The 19,386-nt window shown below is 38.7% G+C and overlaps 1 protein-coding gene across 2 annotated transcripts; it reads right to left on the bottom strand.

Moving 5' to 3' along the window:
* Positions 1–1,212: 1,212 nt before the first annotated feature.
* On the bottom strand, positions 1,213–15,286 carry taok1a (TAO kinase 1a). 2 transcript variants are annotated; one of them, XM_053320686.1, is made up of 20 exons: positions 14,833–15,286; positions 11,588–11,829; positions 10,155–10,226; positions 9,928–10,029; positions 9,751–9,796; positions 9,554–9,650; positions 9,339–9,452; positions 9,134–9,225; positions 8,866–8,959; positions 8,669–8,750; positions 8,377–8,544; positions 8,054–8,254; positions 7,828–7,956; positions 7,206–7,442; positions 6,976–7,104; positions 6,641–6,844; positions 6,271–6,510; positions 5,926–6,138; positions 5,589–5,771; positions 1,213–5,128 (listed from the first exon to the last, which is right to left on the bottom strand). In XM_053320686.1, exons 2-20 carry the CDS (start codon positions 11,717–11,719, stop codon positions 4,598–4,600), a joined length of 3,066 nt encoding a protein of 1,021 aa, XP_053176661.1. In that variant the 5' UTR covers positions 11,720–11,829; positions 14,833–15,286; the 3' UTR covers positions 1,213–4,597. The 2 variants fall into 2 exon arrangements, with proteins under 2 accessions (XP_053176661.1, XP_053176662.1); XM_053320687.1 differs by having other exon boundaries at positions 15,026–15,286.
* Between the last annotated feature and the right edge of the window lie 4,100 nt (positions 15,287–19,386).

Genomic DNA, 19,386 nt, shown 5'->3' with positions numbered 1-19,386 from the left:
GAATGATTAGATGGTTTAGAGTCTAATTTCAGTTAATTTGAGTCAGAAAACAAGTAACGTGTGTAATAAGGTATGAGCTGCATTTAATGGTTGTAAATTGGCTAAAAAATAATAATTAAATAAAAAGACTCGATGATTTATAATAATATAAAGCACAGAGCACAAAGAATATGCTCATTAGAATGATTGCAAAGGGGATCCATTTCTCTATTTCAATATAACAAGTAATTAGTCTAGATTCCAATATAAAAAAGTATATTGGGCATATTATTACATATAAAACTAGGCAGCTTTTAAAAAATGAGATAAGGGCATTTAATAGTCTAGTCCTTTTACAGCCAAAATAAATGTACTTTAAACATACATATTTAGCTTCTGTAACTAGCTGGATAATGGTATACACCTGCTGTACATCCAAACTAAAGTTGAGTAAAACACTACAGCTCCCTGAAAAATATCAGCATTTATCACAAGCAAACATTTCCTATAATCAGCTATAACCTGTGGGATGTACATCTAGCAAAAGACTGAAGAATGCCGGAACTGCAGACTTCCTTTGGCTAAAATTACAATTATTTATTGTTGCCACGGTGATAAAGTGGTATCTATTTTTTGCACTTTGTGACGGTTTAAAGCTGTGTCTAAAAACAACAGTCAGGTTGCCACATGAACACTGAAAGAGGTTTTCTGTACTGTTATCATTCCTGCTGTTCATACTGGCTATTAGTGATTTCATTATTAGTGAGTGAGGCCAAAATCCAGCGTGTCCAAAAATGCATTTAAAGATAATTTAAAGTCTAAATGAGGCTTCAAATCAGTCAACAAGTGGATATCTGCCACATTTACAGTCTTTTTAGTATCAAATTCCCTCTTTGTGCTTCCATGTTAAGCTGTGGACATATAGTAACTATAGTAACATATAGACTGATTTAAACAGCTTTGTCATGTTAGCTTCAGATAACCTTTTGCACAGATGGAGGCTTGTGGGTTTTGGTCCCCATCACTTACATTGTAAGTGCATTATGAAGGGATCTTGTAAAAGCCAATATGAACATGAATAATTAATTGTGGCAAGAAAAAACTTGTTTAATGTTCATTTGGGCTCCTGGCTTGTTTTAAGACAGACCAGAAACATGAAAAGCCTGTCCTTTAATATCATATTCTGAAAACTGATGTCCAAGAAAAAAAGAAAAAAAAAAACACAAGGCGAGATATACTAAAATTACTTTATTACAGCTGATTTCTGTTCATATCCCTCTGCCAACACAATGGTAAATATAATACAAACAAAATAGTACATTTGATCCTATTTTTATTCTGTTTTATGAATCTTTTTACACAATTTAAATCCACTTTTAGTACTTTACCATCTCATATGTAGTATCTTCATAATCTCTCAGACATTCAATAACATGTTCCACCATCTATACATTTTAATACAGGTTATGAGTTGTAGTGGTAATGTGCCAAAAGAAGAATACTGACATCTTCAAAGAAATCTCTTTTCATAATTTGTCACCAAGCCATCTTTTCAACCCTTTGTTTATTTTGGCCACTGGACCAGAACGCACTTTTTTTTTTTTTAATGTTTCATACATTTCATACTATCAGCCCAGTGATAGGTAAAACCAATGGCGATGATATAATGCAGTGGTATCTGGGCTTGGCAACTCAGGTATGGCACAGTGTTTGACCATAGAAAAGATCGCCATGTTCTCTGTTGCTGGTTCTCATTCAGTATCCCATATGCTTTCAGTCAGTAGGACAAAATTTGACATCAAAGTTTAAAAAAAAAAGAAGAAAAAAAAATAAAAGATCCAGGTTGGTGGAGATGTCTCATAACTGACAATGATCAACAACAATATCCAGACTCCCTCACACACAACATTGACATAAAAGTGAACAGAATGTCTGCATACAAACTTAAGGTTGGCATGTAGGTGAGGTTTGATTGGCCTAACATTCAAACTCATGGCCTTGGCTTTTGACTTAAGGTAAGATCCAATAATGATAAATACATTCCCCTTTTCATTACCAAATATTAACAAATCAGAAAAGAAATAACAATGTAAATATCCTGTTGTGTTACAGTAGCTGGAACAAAAAAAATCTTGAGAATTGGGAGCAAACCATATGTAACTTGATATAATGCATATGTTCTAGGTAGGATATATACATGTGCAGAAAAATGAAAAATCCCACCTCTTAAAAGAAAAAGACCCCAGCATTTTTGTGTCTTCAAATGTGATAGGAAGTAGACGGAGATGAGTGATAATGTTCAAAGACAGCCAGTTGACTGACTGATTTAAAGGAGATGACAGCCAATACTGTACAAGCGTGTGAGGCATTTCGTCTGTGTACGAATCATCCAATAAGCCACATCCAGATAAACTGATCTTCAGTTGGAAAGGTTAGCTAATATCTGTGTGGTCTGTCAGTTAAATAAAGTTTATTTTACAATTTTACAAATGACTTTCTTAAAAGGTGAGTTATGTTTTTTAAATTCTTTCATTCATAAAATATACACATGAACATTTCACTCCAGCTTTATGGTTGAAGGAAGCATATATCTTCATTATCTCTAGATCATTATCCTTAAAAGGCCTATTTCAGTAGGTGTCTTTACAATATTTGTTTGGAAAATGAAGACAGAAATGAAGAAATGACTGAGCAGAACCAGAATCTTTAAAAAAAAAAAAAAAAAAAAAGGGACCTGCTGGGGCAATCACAGGAAATACCTAAGTGCTTTCTGCCACATTTATTCATTTTTGCTGATCTTACAGTGTGCCGTTGAGTCAATTATACATTTGTGCACTACGATGACATCAACATGTGCTTAATTTAGTCACCCTTGTTCTCGGGTTATGATGAGATTGTGTAAAAGTTTCTAACTTAGCACCTTTTCAATTTTTAGTGTTGCTTTACTGCGTGTTAAAAATTTTGAAAACTGTCTTGCAGTTTTCTTTGTAGTGCCAAGCCTGCTGTCATGGTCATGACATTTACCTTTACCTACTGTACCTGCCTGCACATTAAGGACTCAACAGTTAAGCCGGTTCAGTTTGTTTAATGGAAACTAGCCAAAACACATCTAAAAAAGCCTGCAGCATGCTCACATCCTATGTTCATTCAAATGTCATCATAAACACAGAAGAGATAACTAACAGCTACAATTCAAAACACAGTAAAAGCTGCAGAAAAGGGGAAAAATGCGTTTACTTGCATACGGTTTGTTGCCATACACTAGGGCTTGTCTGCACTTGGGACATTGCTCCTAAAAATCACAGCACAGGTTAGCTTAAATCCCTAAACTTTACTACATACGTACCCACAAAACACTCATCCACCAGGTGCTTTGCGAAAATAAAATCAAATATTAATTTTACAAATATTTAGCGGTTTAAAGTGCTTTAAAAAAAGGCAGCAGTTTTAAAAGGCACTAATAAAATCAACATATCAATACTAGGATTATTTTTGAAGGCAAATGAGTCTCACTTTTTTCCTCATAACTCCTTGTGTCAACATGCAAACTAACATTCTCCTTAATGCAGGGGTTTCCAAGTTCACCCCGAGAGTACCACAACTCTAAAAATACAGTTACTGATATGCACAAGTTGCTTTCTATTTCTCACACTTCTTCTATTTCTCCAGCCAACATTACTGCATACACAGTGAATATAATAATAAATCTGAGAGAAGTATTTGGGACCTCTGGAGCTAAGAATGCAGGTGTGTAACATTGTTAAAATAGACTGAACTAAACACTGGCACTGGTCTCAATCTGCTAGCCGAGTCTAAAACATTAAACTATAAACATCCGAGACTGAATTCTATAACCAAAAAGGTTAAAAAGGCACAGTAGTAGTGTCGTAGCATTCGCTGGAAACAGTTAAGATTAGTTTATTTGGCTCTGAATTGATAAAGTCTCATTTTGGCTGATGATTGGGAAACTAAGTGAAATAAAACTACTGAATAAAAAGGAGGCGTCTAATTTATCACAATGACCATTACAGCAGGCTGGTATCACAACAGCAAAGCGTCTTTAGTCAAGACTGCTGTGTCTTTAACCACCGTCAGAGAATCGGCCAGTGTATAACTGAAAATGAACCAGGTGAGGGGAGGAAGGGGCGATCTAGACAAAATTAGTTTACTGTGATTGTTTGACACCACATTTCTGAGGACATAGTTAACACGTGTCAAAGGTTTTCAACAGTGTTTCATGTGCAAAATGAGAGCAATGGCTGTGAATAGCACAAAACATATACTTAAAAAAATTCTGTAGGAGAGAGCTGCAATTTAAAAAAATGGGAGTATTATGTGTTGACACTCAAACTGCTAATGTAACACAAACTTAAAAATCTGAATGTGTGCCGATAAACTGCTGTGAGGAGGGGCTGTGCCTCTTCCAGCCCTTTTGACCTGAGCAACATTTATTTCATCGCACATCCACATCTGTACACGGGAAGAATTGGGGAGGGGGGTAGCAGAGAGAGAGAGAGAGAGAGAGAGCTGCAGAGCTCAGCCGATACTCTGTCCTGTTGTGTTTGTTGGATTTTACATCTCCGTACTCAGACTGGGACTCCGGGGACTGACAGGGGACTTATGTGAAGGAAAGGTGTGACCCGTTAGATATTTGAGAGGTGACACTGGTACTCCTGCTCATGCCCTGCTCACTCCGCCCTCCTGAGGGTGTCCTCCCCATTGCTTGGGGGCTGTTCTGTGCACCTCCACTGCTGCGAGAGACCAGGGATGCTGATGGGTGGCCCCATGGCTGGGGACCTCCCTGCATACTTTGCCCCCACCCTTGCTGCATAGGTGGCCCTCCTGGACTGGAGTGATAGTGGTGATGGCTGCCTTGGTGGCTTGATGATGGGCCCAAACTGCCACTGCCCCAGTGGGACCCTGGAGAGCTCCCAGACGGGTGCTGTTGCTGATGGTGACTCCAACTTCCTGAAGCCCCAGGGAAGCTATGGCTGAGGGCCTCTGGGGAGATGTTTGATAGCACCATGTTGCTGAAGCCCAGGCGCATACTCTCTGAGTCAAAGGCCTCAACTTCTCGGGCTTGGCGTTCCAGCAGGCTCCGGATTCGCTCCAGGCGTTCATTCTGCAAGGAAACCATCTCCTCCTCGATCTACAGAAGAACAAAACATCAAAATTGTTCATATACAGTATTTGCATCACAGTTAGCAGCTATACTTACTGTACCCTGTTAGATTTTCTTGTTAACAAAAGGTTATGTTTACATTCAATGTTTCTCACCATACTGTATACAAATAAAACAGGAACAGGGATGTCCATTTCTTTGAATGGATAAAACAAAACACATTGTTTGTTGTGTTTTCACTTATTTATTTGCCTTTTTTCACTTCACATAATTCTCAGATGTGTGTGGCTGTGTCCAGACTGGGATTGCCATCTCAGTTTACGTAATTCCAAGCATAACTTTGTCTACCTTCAACCTGAGCAAATCTATATAAACCACAATGACCAAAACCCAGTGTGAGTGTGTGGGGCATTTAAATTTAAACTTTTTGTAAAATCACTGAGGTAGTGCAATGTAAATGTACTTATGTGAATAATTTAGAGCCAACCTTCTGTTCCAGCAGGGCCCTTCGGAGCGACACCCTCTGCTCCAGGTCCTTCCTCTCACGGTCATGCTGAGCATCTGTCTGCATCTTGATTTTGCTCTGATAAGCGTTTAGAAGCTCTAGCTCCTGCTGGAGCTGCATTCGTAAGGCTTGGCACTGAGCCTCCTGAGTCTCATCCAGACGTAGCTGGGAACAGGAAGATCAACAGGATCAGAATCAATGTACAATATTAACACAACCATTACTGACAAGGTGACATGAAGTCATACTGGCACCATCATGATCTTACTTCACAACTTTACACCACAGGATTCTACATTCCTAACATTGCAAGACTCACCGCCTGAGTGGAAAGCATCTCATTGATGGAGTGGTCATACTGCTCTGCCAAGATGGCGAGTTTGCGGTGTTGCTCCTGCTTCAGACGCTTCAGCACAGTCTTGTGCTCTGACTTTGGTGTTGTCTCCAGCAGATGATTCCTCAGTGCCTTGTACTGCCTGGTCTGGATCTTACAGGTGTCCTGGAACTGCTTCTTGATCTGTAGCTCTTTGGACTGTCATTTGGTGCAATGTAGAGAAAAGTACAATGATGTATTTTTCATATTCAAAGCAAACATCAAGCAACACAGAAACATGATTCTTAATTAAGTTTCTGCAATCACAGCAATTTGGAGCAGAGCTCTCACCTTGAGACTCTTGGGTTGCTGGCGGACCTCCATAACATGTTTACGTCTAAGTTCCCTCTCCCTCCTCTTGTTGTACTCCTGCTGGTTGGTGAGCTCCGTCTGGTGCTGTAGGCGGATCAGCTCAGCTCTTGTCTTTTGAATGGTGTTGAGCTGGCGGAACTCCAGCTCTTGCATGGACTCATGGTGCCGCAGAAGCATGGCATGTTCCAAGTCCTTCTGGGTTTGACGCTTGTTCAGCTCCTGGTTATGTGCACATGGAGAGACAAGAGATAAGATTGTCACGGACAAAGAATAAGTACCAATTTTAGTTTGTTAATTAATTAGACCCAGAAGTATAAAGAGAGTGCATCATGTAGGAGAGAGTGCTGACCTCACGAACTAAGTCCTGTTCAATATTGTGGCGAGCAATCAAGATCCTCCGTTTGAACCTGCGGCACTCCAGCTCCAAGTACTGCCTCTGTCTGCGCTGCAAGTTGGCCTCCTCCTCCGCTTGGAAGTGTTGAAAGTTCTCCTTCTGTTTGGACAACCACTCCTGCTTTTCCTTCTTGGGTGTTGACTGGTTTTCATTTAACTCCTACCAGGACACAACATTACAGGTCACTAGCAGAACTGGCTCCATAGTACTGAGTGATGGCAATTTTCAAACAGCAAGTGCGCTAAAACTGTGACTAATGCATGGGGCACAGACACAGGTAGATCCTCTACCTCTTTGAGTTGTTCCTTGCGGAGTTTGTACTCCCGTTTCTGGGATTCTAGGAAGCTGTTGAGCTCCTTCTTCTGTTGGCTCTGGATATGTTGCTGGAACTTCTTCTCATCATTGGTGAAAGTTTTTGCCTGATGGAAAAATGCACAACATAATAATTTAGGCTCTAGGCAAAATAATAGTGTGTGTTTTGTAAATCTGAGGTGAACACATAAATACAATGAAAATATACATCTTTCTCCATGGATGCCTGGTGCTTCTTTATCAGTTTCTCCATCTCCTGGGCAAAGCTATTCCGCTGATTCTCCAGTTCCTTGTCCAGACGGAGTCTGTGCTCATCCATTTCAGATTTCAGCTTGTTTTCCAGAGCCATCAGCTGTTTCTGGTGCTGCCGTCGCATGCGCTTGTACCCTAATATCTGCTCCCTTAACTCAGAATCCTGCTCGTGCTCCTTAATCTGGCGGGTGAGCTGGTAAGACACAAGACACAGATTCTCTTTATATTTTTGTTACATGTATGTCACTCTGTATCTTTTATTTGATATTTAATGCTCATTTGTATAAGAATAAGTATAAAGCATAAACTTATGCCACACACCACAGCATTTATATCCTAAGCTAGTGTGCATTGCCTGTCCTTATGTGGGCTTGATGGAGAGAAACATTTTACAATTTAACAATATATGTAAGAATACCAATGTATTGTATTTAAGACATTTTAAAACAGTTTAAAAAAAAGCATATCAAAAGCGATTAAATGTTTCCACCTGCTTTCAATTACGTTCAAAATTGCAAAGTTAGTTGGACTTAGCTATCTTTTAATTTGATCTGTCAACACTATAACTGTGTTATTACCACTGAGGCTGTGCGTATAGTGGCGAAGTGTTCGCGGTTTCGTCTTGGCCGTGGAGTGTGTGCAGGCAGGGACTGTGCCTCAGTTGGCCGGGCGTGAGGATCTGACTCTTCATTGTATGTCTGTTCCTCCTGAAGGACACGCAAAAATACATAGAACATATAATCAGTGAACTCATGTTGTATTTAAAAATGTGTAATAATAATTCCTTGAACTAATTCTTCTTACTGGTTTGAGGTGGATGACAGAGCTGTTGGACATCACAGTGTGGTCTCCCTCCATGTCCACCTCACTCTTATCATCACCAGCGTCTGTTAGACTGTTAACAGAACTGCTCTGGGAACTTGCACTGATTGACATACTGGGAATGGATTGGTTGCTCCCCACGCTGTTCACTGTACCCGTTCTACCCACACTGTGCTCTGGCTCCTACAAATAACACAGACAGCAGTAATATGGTTAAAACTATTCTTTCTAATAGCATAAGTTGACATAAAACTATAAAAATACAACCATCCTGGAGTGAGGGTTGAAATAGTAACACAACAGACCTCTTCTTCATCTTGTGCCTCAGTTGTCGGGCCGTTGTGGGCTTCCTGAAACAAGATCTTCTTCATTTTGCGATACTGCAAATTGTCCAGCTCCCGCACTGCATCCTTAGTCCGACTTATCAGGTCTATGAGAACTGATTCTGGTCGCTCACGTTGGACAAATGCATGCTGGGAGAGTAACACAAAGACCTCTGTCATTCATTTTCTGAATTTTAACAAATACCTGGTTATAAGGATTCATCGTAAAGCATGACATACATCTGTCACATCCAACTTTTTGTTTCATTCTTACCTTTAAGAGCTCCTCAGAGTTCGGCCTGTCTTGGGGAATTTTCTGAAGGCAAGAATCTACAAAGTTTCGGAAATAATCCGTCCTAAAGTGAGAGATTGAGAGATTAAATGAGAAAAAGAAGACAGAATTGTAGTCACTTCATGGAAACCATCATATTTAAAGAAACCATGTTTGCAAATTGTAATTCTATAACTCACCATTCACTAGACTGCAACATTGGACTCTCATTCTGTGCTATGTGGTATAAGGCACTCATTGCATTCATATTGAATAGTGGAGGCTTCCTCTCAGCTGTGAACCAAGCAGCCCGATATATCAGGGAGTCAGGTATTGAAGAGAAATTAATAGAGAAACAGAGAACATCATAAGTCATTATAAGCCGCAATAAATTCTGGTTTTCAGATGTTTATGAGGGTAAAAATAGATGAACTGCCGTAATCAGTCCATACAAAACAGTGACTGTACCTAATTCAACGCAGGTGATTCCCAAAGACCAAATGTCCACCTTTCCATCATACTGACCCTCATCCATAGCTAAGATTACTTCTGGGGCCATCCTAAAAAAAAAAACACAAACACATTTAGCAGAATACAAAGATAGAAATGACATATTTAAGAGAATTTTGCGAAAGTATTATGGGGTAGACATGTAACATGCTTTGAAGCGTACCAATATGGTGTCCCGACAAAGGAGTTGGCAGGACAGGCAATGGAGGCAGAACCAAAATCTGCCAGTTTTACCTGCCCTGGCTCTGTCAGCAAGATGTTTCCTGCCTTGATGTCTCTGTCAAACACATCAGAGGAAATTATTACAGCACCGCACAGAAGACAGGACCAGAGCCTGAGAGCTACCCAGCATGCTACCAAACACTTGATCACACTCACCGGTGAATCATGTTGTGGGAGTGAAGGTAAGCCAACCCTTGAAGAGCACCATGGGTAATTGCAGCTATTTCAACTTCTTGTAGAGGTTTCTTGTGAACTGGGGGAGATACATTCAGCAGCAGCATTGTAAATTAAGAAAAAAAAGCCACAAGGATAAACTTCAAAAGAGACCACCAAGTTCAAAGTTTGAAACTCACCTTCTAATAAATCTGAAGCAGAGCCGAGACAATACTCCATCACCAGCTGCAAGGAAATAATGTCTTGTGTGAAATCCTTATTATGAATCACTTTATATGAATCACTGCAGTTGCCTTCTTTGTCATCGTCATCATCATCATTATCATCATCCCTGGCATTTGCTTTTTTATTCTTACCCAGGCAGTGTGCTCTCGTAGATAGCATCCTTTGTACTCTATGCTGTTAGGGTGTTGTATTCTCTGCAGGAATTTCACCTCCTTGATTATGTCTTGCCATTTCTGAGAAAACAGTAAAAAGCAGATACGTTTGACAACTAATAATATATCCAGTCTTGTTCCTGACATGAGTAAACATGGTAACAAGTGGCTGTTGAAATGATATCAATGAGTAAAAGCTATCATACCTCACTGGACTGCTTTCCACTGTAGGACATCTTCTTGATGGCCACCACCTCATTTGTCCGCACATCCCGTGCCTGAAAGATAAGCACATATAATATGGTCATCTTCAGTTTTACTTAACTGAATCTATTAATGGTAATTTTAATAACTTAAGCTATATTCATGGGCAATGATGATAATGAATTTTATTCATATTATTTGCCTGAAAGCCATTTTGTCATTTAGGAATATGATGTGATTTCCACACTTGTGTCTTTACACATTTAAAATCTGTCACACCACAGTTCAAAAGACAGACTGCAGCTATTAGGGAAGCACTGGACAGGTTTCTGTGTTTTAAACACTACATAATAAAAATGTAGTTTACAAGATTCCCTACTGCAGCCCGAGACAGTACAGCTAGCAGCTAGATTGTAAATACTGATGTGAGATATTGGCTAGAATTCTGGTTATCATAATATTGTGTCATAAAGATCAAAATTAGGTTTTTCTTGTAGCATTAAAACTCAAATTAACAATCACTGTATGACACACCACCAGTATCATGGATACATGGTCAATATTAGACACTTTACTACATGTGGTTGACATTTAGAGTGAAGATCATGCAGACTCAATGTAGCTATTGGGGCAACGTAACATTTCACAACATTAAAAGCAAAGTGAGAAGCTGTTAACTGACACATTCTCTATGTAAGCTGTTGGACACGAACAATTAATGCTTCAAACTGTTTGGCCATAATATCAACATTACAGGGAATATGTAACCCACTTTTCATTAAGCTTAAAGAGTATAAGCAAGGCAACATCTAAACCAAATTGTCACACATCCCAATTCAATTTTGGGCCAAAAATACACAATATTTTATTTTGTCAATATTTTCCAGCTCTACTGGAAAGGTTGTGCATGCTCAACTGTTTACTGGGAGCTTTTGATGTGTTACACTCACACACTAAGACACTTTCCCTAAAATAATACTGCCTTTTTAGGCAGTCAAGAATCATTCGGAAATATTTAAGAGGATCTTAAAGGCCTCTGCCAAATACCAAAACAAACAATCAATAATATCAGCATCATCCGAGTAACGCTCACTAATGTAAAGTGCTTATTCAGCATGTTACTAAAGAACAACAAAGTTTTCATATTCAATGCACAAACCTGCAAGCAGTAACATTTTTGTTGCAATGTTTTTCACTAAATCGCAATACTTTTACTAAAATCAGAAAATGAAAGAATCAGAAAAATCAAATCAAGTGTCAATAATATCTACAATTTTGATGGTTGGTTTTATTTATATATTAATATTGTTTGATCATAACTGCCTCATGTTGTATATTATTTCAGTTGCTACCATTTTACCTGAATGAGTCTTAACACCTCCCCTTTTTTCCTTGCCTTGACCTGGCCTATTGTGTTGAGTTGTGAAATACTCACAAAATATACAGCACCAAAGCTGCCATGTCCAATCTCACGCAGATCTGAGTAGAGCTTTTCTGGATCCTCCTTGAAGAAGAGCTCAGCGATATCGGGGTCCTTCAGGCTCCCCGCCCGACTGCTGTTGGGCATAATGGGGGGCAATGCCGCTGCCGCCAGGAACTATCTGGGTCTGCGACAGCGACTTACAAGCCCCCTCCAAAGGCTCATCTGCAGGACAGTGGTCTCATATGTGTTCAGAGCTGCAGGTTCAAAAGGACAAACAAAAGTTAGCGCATTGCAGAGAGATGTAGCCTTGACATAATATGCATGCATATGTTGCTAATGTAAATTAGACAGTGTCTATATGGAAAAACACTCAGTATGAATGGACAGCAGAGGAGAAGAATTGTTGCAGGTGAGGTGTGAGATGTTTCTGAGGATGTTTCAATATTTTTTCGGTCATTAAACTGTGTTACACTTTCAATATTGTGTAATAATTGTAATGTTATATGTAAAACTAGTAATTCACTGACGTACAGTAACAACCTGAGCGGGGGAAGTCTAAATAAGACGTTCTGTGAACAAAAGATGTCAGGTGCGATTGTGGAGAACGGCCAGTCCGAAATCTTGAGGTAGAACAAGATAAGTCTCCTGTTTCCATAGTAACTGTGAGTACAGTAAGGAAATCAGTGGGCTGTGTCCTGACATCCTCCCCTCACATCTTCAGCGGCTGGTAATGTAGACAGACAGATGTGAGGAGGATACAAAGAAAAGTCTCACACACACCTGACAGTCTCCAGCTTGAACAAAGAAAGCAAGGAAACAACTTGCAGCTTCGCAAACTGAAACAAAGCATTCCAGTGATAGGACTACTCGTTAAACCTGTACGCACTGGGTAAACACATGTTCTCAAACATACCAAACGCTGTCAGCCTATAGAGTCACAGCCTTGCCACAAGTGATTAAAGTGTCAGATCACCATCTCATGCAGGTAGTTTTTTTGGTAGGTTTTATTTGATCAGGTTTTGAGATATCCACACAGTCGCCACATCCAAATCCAATACAGATAAATAATTAGTTTGTGGTCGCCGCCTCACTGGAAAATTACATCTGAAAGAAGCTTGCCTTCCCAAAACATCCTGGGTACTAATCCAGCAACCTTGAACCACTATCATTGTGAACTGTAATTAGATTATTTTCACTATTGATTAATCTGTCAATCATTTTCTAGATTAGTTTGGTCTATAAAAAGGTCAAAAAATTGTGAAAAATGTCAGTGTACCAAAGCCTGAGATTCAACCTTAGATGTGTTGTTTTCCCCCAACCAACAGCCACAACCCAAACGATATTCAGATGTTCAGTTTACTATCATAGAAGACTCAAGAAACCAGGAAAATACCTTTTGAATATGTTTTCAATTAAAATGACCCAAAAAAGATGATCAAAATAATAATATTCAGTCAATTAATTAATCTATTATTCAATTAAACATTGCTGCTGTAGAATTGTCTTATTCTGAATGTAAAAGCAGAAAGATACCCTGAATTGGGTGTGGGCTTCAGCCTTATCTCAGAGCCTCACCACATAAAACCAAACCTATCTGCATGACTAGATACTACTAGGGGATGTGATATGAAGGAATATGTGGGATTATTATTTTGTTTGTTTTTAATTTAAGGTGAATTGACCCATTAAATCTACAGAAACGGGGTTAGAATGTAGTATGAGCCCACATTTCCTCTACCAAGCTTTAACTTCAAACTATTTGCTGTCTATTAAACTGTTTCTTATGGGCTTTACTGCTGTAATACAGATGTAGACTGTAAAAGATCACTGAGGAAAGTTTACTGAGTCCATGCGGCTCAGATGATCAGCTGCAAACAGATGCAGAGCTGACGCTAGAGTCACAAGACTTTCTTTCCCAGCCTGAGAGAAACAGCCCCCAGTTCAAGCAGACATCTTTTGTCTCACAACAACACTGAACAACTCACTATTCCACACAGATGCAGCCACGGCCCTGAAATAAAGCCTCATTACCATGTGGGACTGTGCCTCTTTATTGCCATTGTTCTTTACTACATTGTTGCTCATGAATGAGCTTTGTTGTCATATCTCATGATGGCATTTTCAACTGTGGATACATGAGCACAAAAGTGAGTGATGATAACTGATACCTTCATAAAACACCCTTTGCGTTCCAGCTAACTCACACATGCACAAGAATGCAGCAGGACAGGACAACAAAGCTGGAGGGTTGGAATTCCCAATTTATGCCCTCACTGCTGCATTTCTCAGCATTTCCTGTTCGCACAGCTATAGGGAGATAGGAATGGGGCCTGGTGAACATTTTCACTATTAAAACTAAAAAAAAAGAAAATGATAATAATTAAAAAATACAGTACCAGTCATGATATATACCACTCAGAGATACATTGCAATTGAACCCACAGTGCTATAAATTTAAAGTTTTTAAAGCTCCCAAAAACTGCCTGCCATCTCTTTTAGTGAACAGTATGCAGTATATAAACTCATCAAGTCATTTTCCTTTTGGCACACCAATCCATACACAAAAACAAGCAAGTGTCAACCAACAGGGTGTCCTTTATCACATCAATCATTTAAAAACAACAACAAAACTATGACTTTTTGGGGCACTTACTGACTTACTTTACATTAATAAAGTAAGATGGCAACTGGGCCCAAATAAGCGTCATTTAGCTGAGGCTAGACACTGTGAAAACAACAACAAGCCTTAAAACAACCCCGTGGTGTAGCTCAGCTTTACCTGCTGCGTGTTTAGTGTTCATGGCCAGCTAACCTCAGTTACCTGTGGCTAGGTGATCCCACACTGGAGTTTCTACGCAAGCGGAATTAAGAGAATGCACGTAGAAGAGGAGGAGGAGGGGGATTAGCTGAAAGTTGTCACTTTCCAACAGCTGTTTTAACTGTCTCACAAGAAAAGTCAAACTAACAAAGTCTTACATTGTAATGCCTTGTGGTTTCATGAGCTGACTGTAGTGTTCACTGTTAGCTGCACACACCTAAACTTAATGTCAGCTAAGGCTAAGTTAACTTACGTGTCATATGATAAAACAATCCCAGCAACACACACGGCGTCTTAACTGCTTTAACAGCTCGGTATCTACAGCATATAAGGTGTAACTACGCCAGCGTTTAAGAGTCATGTGTTAGAGGTGGCTAAATTAGCAGGCTAACCTATGTGATGTTTGCTACGTTAGCTTAGCCAGTTAGCCGAAACTCACCCTCTTGTGACAGGCCAGGTTTCAGCGGTGCAGAGACTGTCGTGTAATTCACAACACTTTGGGATTATAAAAGCGCTCTTCCCCTTTTCATTCCCGACACGGTCAATTAGCTCGCCAAATTCTTCCGGTTATATACGCTGTCAGTCGATTCTAACATACAGATTTGTGTGTTATAATAGGTTAAAATCCCCACCCTTGAAGTAAGTGGGGTGCCAGAGTAGTCGAGTCCCACTCCCAGGCAGGTCCAAAGATGGCTGCCGAGCGCTCCGCCGCCGCCTCCCTTCGTGAAAAGAGGAGAATGTGAGGGAAGTTCAAACACCTCCAAAACACCCATAAACAAGCCACGACACTCTCCTCGATGCAGTGAGGAAAAATAAGATTATGGCTCAGCACACTGGCCTATTAACTAACTACTTGACTCAATAGTTGTGTGAAACTGTGGCTGGCTAGTCCGCCTTCCTGCAAACAGCAGTTCCGCCCTGCCTGTTGCACTAAACTCTCTCTGACCCAAAAACATCCAGAGGCGGAGACACTGAAGCATAATTAACAAACACCAAGCCAATAATACACTGCTGATTAAATACTCAACACTTACTAAACTTTATATTATTTTGTGATGTAGCATTTACTTCACCAATAAAAGAAAAATCAGAGGCCCTATCACATAATTATGACTTCTATCTCATATTGAATAGAATATATCTCATAATTATGACATATTATTATAATAAAGAGAAAATATCTCATAATTATCACTTATTATCGTAATGAATAGAATATATCTCATAATTATGACATATTATCTATCTATCTATCTATCTATAAATGACAGGTCTGTCTGTCTGTCTGTTATTCGCATATCTCTCGAATCCAATTGATTTCAAACGTGACAGGAACGCAGCTCCCTGAAATGACTTTTTGCAGGTTGTCTGCACACGCAAAAACTGATTTTGCACGCGCACTGCACTAGTCATAATAAAGAGAAAATATCTCATAATTAGGCCTATGACTTAGTATCGTAATGAAAAAAATATATCTCAAAATTATGACTTAGTATCTCATAATGAAGAGAAAATATATCATAATTATGACTTATTATCCTAATTAATATCTCATAATTATGACTTTTTATCTTAATGAAGAGAAAAGTTTCCATAATTATAACTTAGCGTCTTATAATGAAAGGAATATATCATAGTTATGACATGGTATCTCATAACTTAGAGAAAAGATCTCATAATTAAGACTTACTATCTCATAATTAAGAGAAAAGATTTCATAAGTATAACTTATTATCATAATGAAGAGAAATGATTTCACAATTATGTCTTCTATTTTACAATTAAGAGAAAATATCTCATAATTATGCCTTACTATCTCATAATGAAGAGAAAAGATCTCTAGATTGAGATAGTAAATCATAATGGAGATCTCTTCTTGTAATAATGAGTATGGCCCCAATGGATTTTCAGGGCACATATAAAAATTCTGATATCGATGTATCAGCTTATAATCTTGTATATAACACACATTTTTTTGCAACGATCTCTCAAATGTGGTTATCAAACACTTAAGTTTATGGTATAAAATGACATCAGTGCACTGAAACAGTAATCTATTTGTGTTTAAGAAATTATTATTATTTTGGCTATACAATAAATACAGCTTTTAGTTATTTACTACTATGCAAACCATGAACACATTTAGCTGAAATCCTGTGCTTGTCTGACTTATAATGATACAGATCAAAACACATGCACACATTATTTTTGATAATACTTTCATAACCCACGTGTGGGCATTAACTGGCAGATTCAAGTATCCTGTCAGCTATTGAGAAGCTCTAAAAGGATAGAGTGTTGTGTGCCTCTCTCCTCTGCAGCATGTTGCTGAGTGGCCAAAGAGTGCGACTCAAGACATTGCACAATATCCACCCATAGGATTCAAACTCGCTACAAAAGCTTCTCAAATCAGCAAGCACCACAGGTCTTATGATGGGAAAGTTGAAACAGGATTTCCAGGGTTAACTGAGTGCATATAGACAGTACTTACATCACACATATGTGAGTGTGCAAATTTCCCCTTCAGGCAGTGCATGATAGTCAGCTATTGTTTACTTATGCATTCTCTGGTGGGTCTGCGCATGATGTAACACCGTACCAAAGAACCCCCTGCAGCTTCTTCTTCAACTCTTCTTCAAACCTATTCTCTCCCTCTAACCATTATTTTTATTTATGTGGCTCAGTCTGTACAGTGAGCTGCCAGTTGCAAAGCCAACAAATGGCAGAGCTCTTCTCATAGGGGCTCTGACAGGGCTATTGGATCTGCATTACTTTGATATGTTTCCTCTCTAGGGGGTCCCACATGTGACTTGTGCTACTGCTGCTTTATGTTACACAACTTTGTGCTTCTACATGACGAGGGGAGATCCTAGGGGTGAAAGCAGTGAATCTGATTGTTCTGGGCTGACAATAACGACATAACAGAGGACATAACAGAAAGCAGAAAAAGTAGGTCATATAAAAGAGACTTTAACTGCAAAAGAGCCCTGTTAAGATATAACTTTTGAATATGTATGATAAATCTACGTTAATGATGACAACAACAATGAAATAAGGTGGATTTAATTGAAGATGCCTTGTTTCATATGACACATAATTATAGCTATCAGTGATCCATTTACAAAAAGTGTCCTCAAACTGCCTTTTCATTTCTGAATACAAACAGGAGTCGAGCTGATAGTTACGGCAAGTGATAAGAAAAGTGATCAATCATTCACCATCACACTTCATTTTTGACTTCATGGGCAACTGTCACCTACCAGTACTTTGAGCAGGAAACTGATTTTCTCTCAGATAACTGCTACTTAACTTTATTGTAAACTTATTAAAGCTACAATTAGCTGATGATAGTCGACATTTACACATAAAGTACTTACAGTGGTTGTTAACCCCAAGGTGGAGGATGATATTCTACTACAGAAAAGGGTTAAGGTTGATGTTGTTGCCACAGACCTAATTATACAGCAATATGATAAAACAGAGGCAGTAATTGAAATCTATCTATACCATCACCTGTAACATCTGCTGATGAAGAATTATAATTAAATGTTCACTAAATGAAGACCTCCAGTCTCCTGTCCATATATCAGCTTCAGCCAGTACTGTATAAAGTGCAGAAGAGCTTCTACACCTATACTTATTCTCCCCTTTCCGCACTCACTCTTTCATGGCTAAAGGAGGGAGTATCTTTCTTAATATACGACATATTTATTTTAATAACTGCTGTATATGATTATCAGGTGACCCTTGTTGTGTAGCATGATTTTGGTCATCCTACACTGTGTAATATTAACGATTGACGATCTTTCAAAATAAAATTCCTCAAAAATATGCAAAAAACTTTTTTCCTGAAATAACTATTGTAGTATGATTATCTTGTGTGTGGAGTGAATATAGTGAAGACTACAATGTATAATATTGATGCTATTGAAGATTTTTCTCTGTAAAAATTCCACCAAATTATGCAAATTGAGTGAATTTGGTGAGACTACAGTGAATAAAAGTGGAGATATTGAATATGTGTCGCTTTGGTACTGCACTTTTTAGACGGTCCCTAAACGCTCGCCTCTCCGCCCGCAATGCATATAGAGCAATTTTTTGTGTTTTAACTTTAACAATGTTTCGTTTATGAGCTATTGATCGCTGAAGATCGAATCTGCCAATCCATTTCTAACTTTACCCAAGTACACTCTATACTCTATGTGGAATTGTGCTATTCTGTCTTTCCCCCTACCCTACTTTGAAAAATAGTCTGTTTGATGGTTTGAATTAAAAGTAGCCTACATCTACTCTAAAAAAAAACCCAGAATCTGTAAATATATTTAATTTCAGAAATTAAACTGCAGGACACAAGATGTCTCCTACTTCAATATAAAGTCTGTCTCAGTGTGTATGCACTGGAGGCTTTGAGATTCCACATCACACATATGTAAGTTGCATATTGGACCGTGATTGGTTTCCAAATTACTTGTGTAGTCACAAGTCTTATTTATAGTCCCACCCCATAACTTGGATTTTCAGTTAGCACAGAAAAACGTTCCCATTTCAGCAGATGAATGTGAAAACCGTCTTCAAGAGCACATAGCCTACATCATTCTGCACAGTGAAGCTCAAACATCCAAGTGTAGGAACAAGAAAAAAAACACATTTATAAGTGGAGAGGGACTTTAAGTATTAAGTATGTAACCACAAATCGTTTCCAAATCGTTTTCTTATCATGGAGTTGTCATTGTGGTGTGTCTCTTTAACTTTAGCAGACTATGTACTCAGCCAATATGTTAGATTTTTGTTGTTGTTGTGTTCTCGTGCTTAAAATATATTCAGTAATCATGTCCCACAAATATCATGTTTGCATGTTATTTTAATAATAAAATTAACTTCATTTATAGGCCTAGAACATTTTTCAAAATCCAAGTTACAAAGTACTTCACAGCTACACATATCGTAAAATAATTCTGTTGTAAAAGACAACAAATAATATAAAAATGTGATG

This window comes from Scomber japonicus, chromosome 6 (genome assembly GCF_027409825.1).
Source record: "Scomber japonicus isolate fScoJap1 chromosome 6, fScoJap1.pri, whole genome shotgun sequence".
In the NCBI taxonomy this organism is placed as follows: domain Eukaryota; kingdom Metazoa; phylum Chordata; class Actinopteri; order Scombriformes; family Scombridae; genus Scomber; species Scomber japonicus.
The sequence above is the reverse complement of the archived record's forward strand: the minus strand, read 5'-3'. Positions and strand labels throughout refer to the sequence as shown.

Bases quoted from the DNA above. Each gene is read 5' to 3' on its own strand.
- taok1a (XM_053320686.1), bottom strand. From the start codon at position 11,719: ATGCCCAACAGCAGTCGGGCGGGGAGCCTGAAGGACCCCGATATCGCT. The intron at 10,030-10,154 runs GTATGATAGCTT...CTGTTTTCTCAG, and splicing joins GTGGAAAGCAGTCCAGTGAG to AAATGGCAAGACATAATCAA. The intron at 6,511-6,640 runs GTCAGCACTCTC...GCACATAACCAG, and splicing joins AACAGGACTTAGTTCGTGAG to GAGCTGAACAAGCGTCAAAC.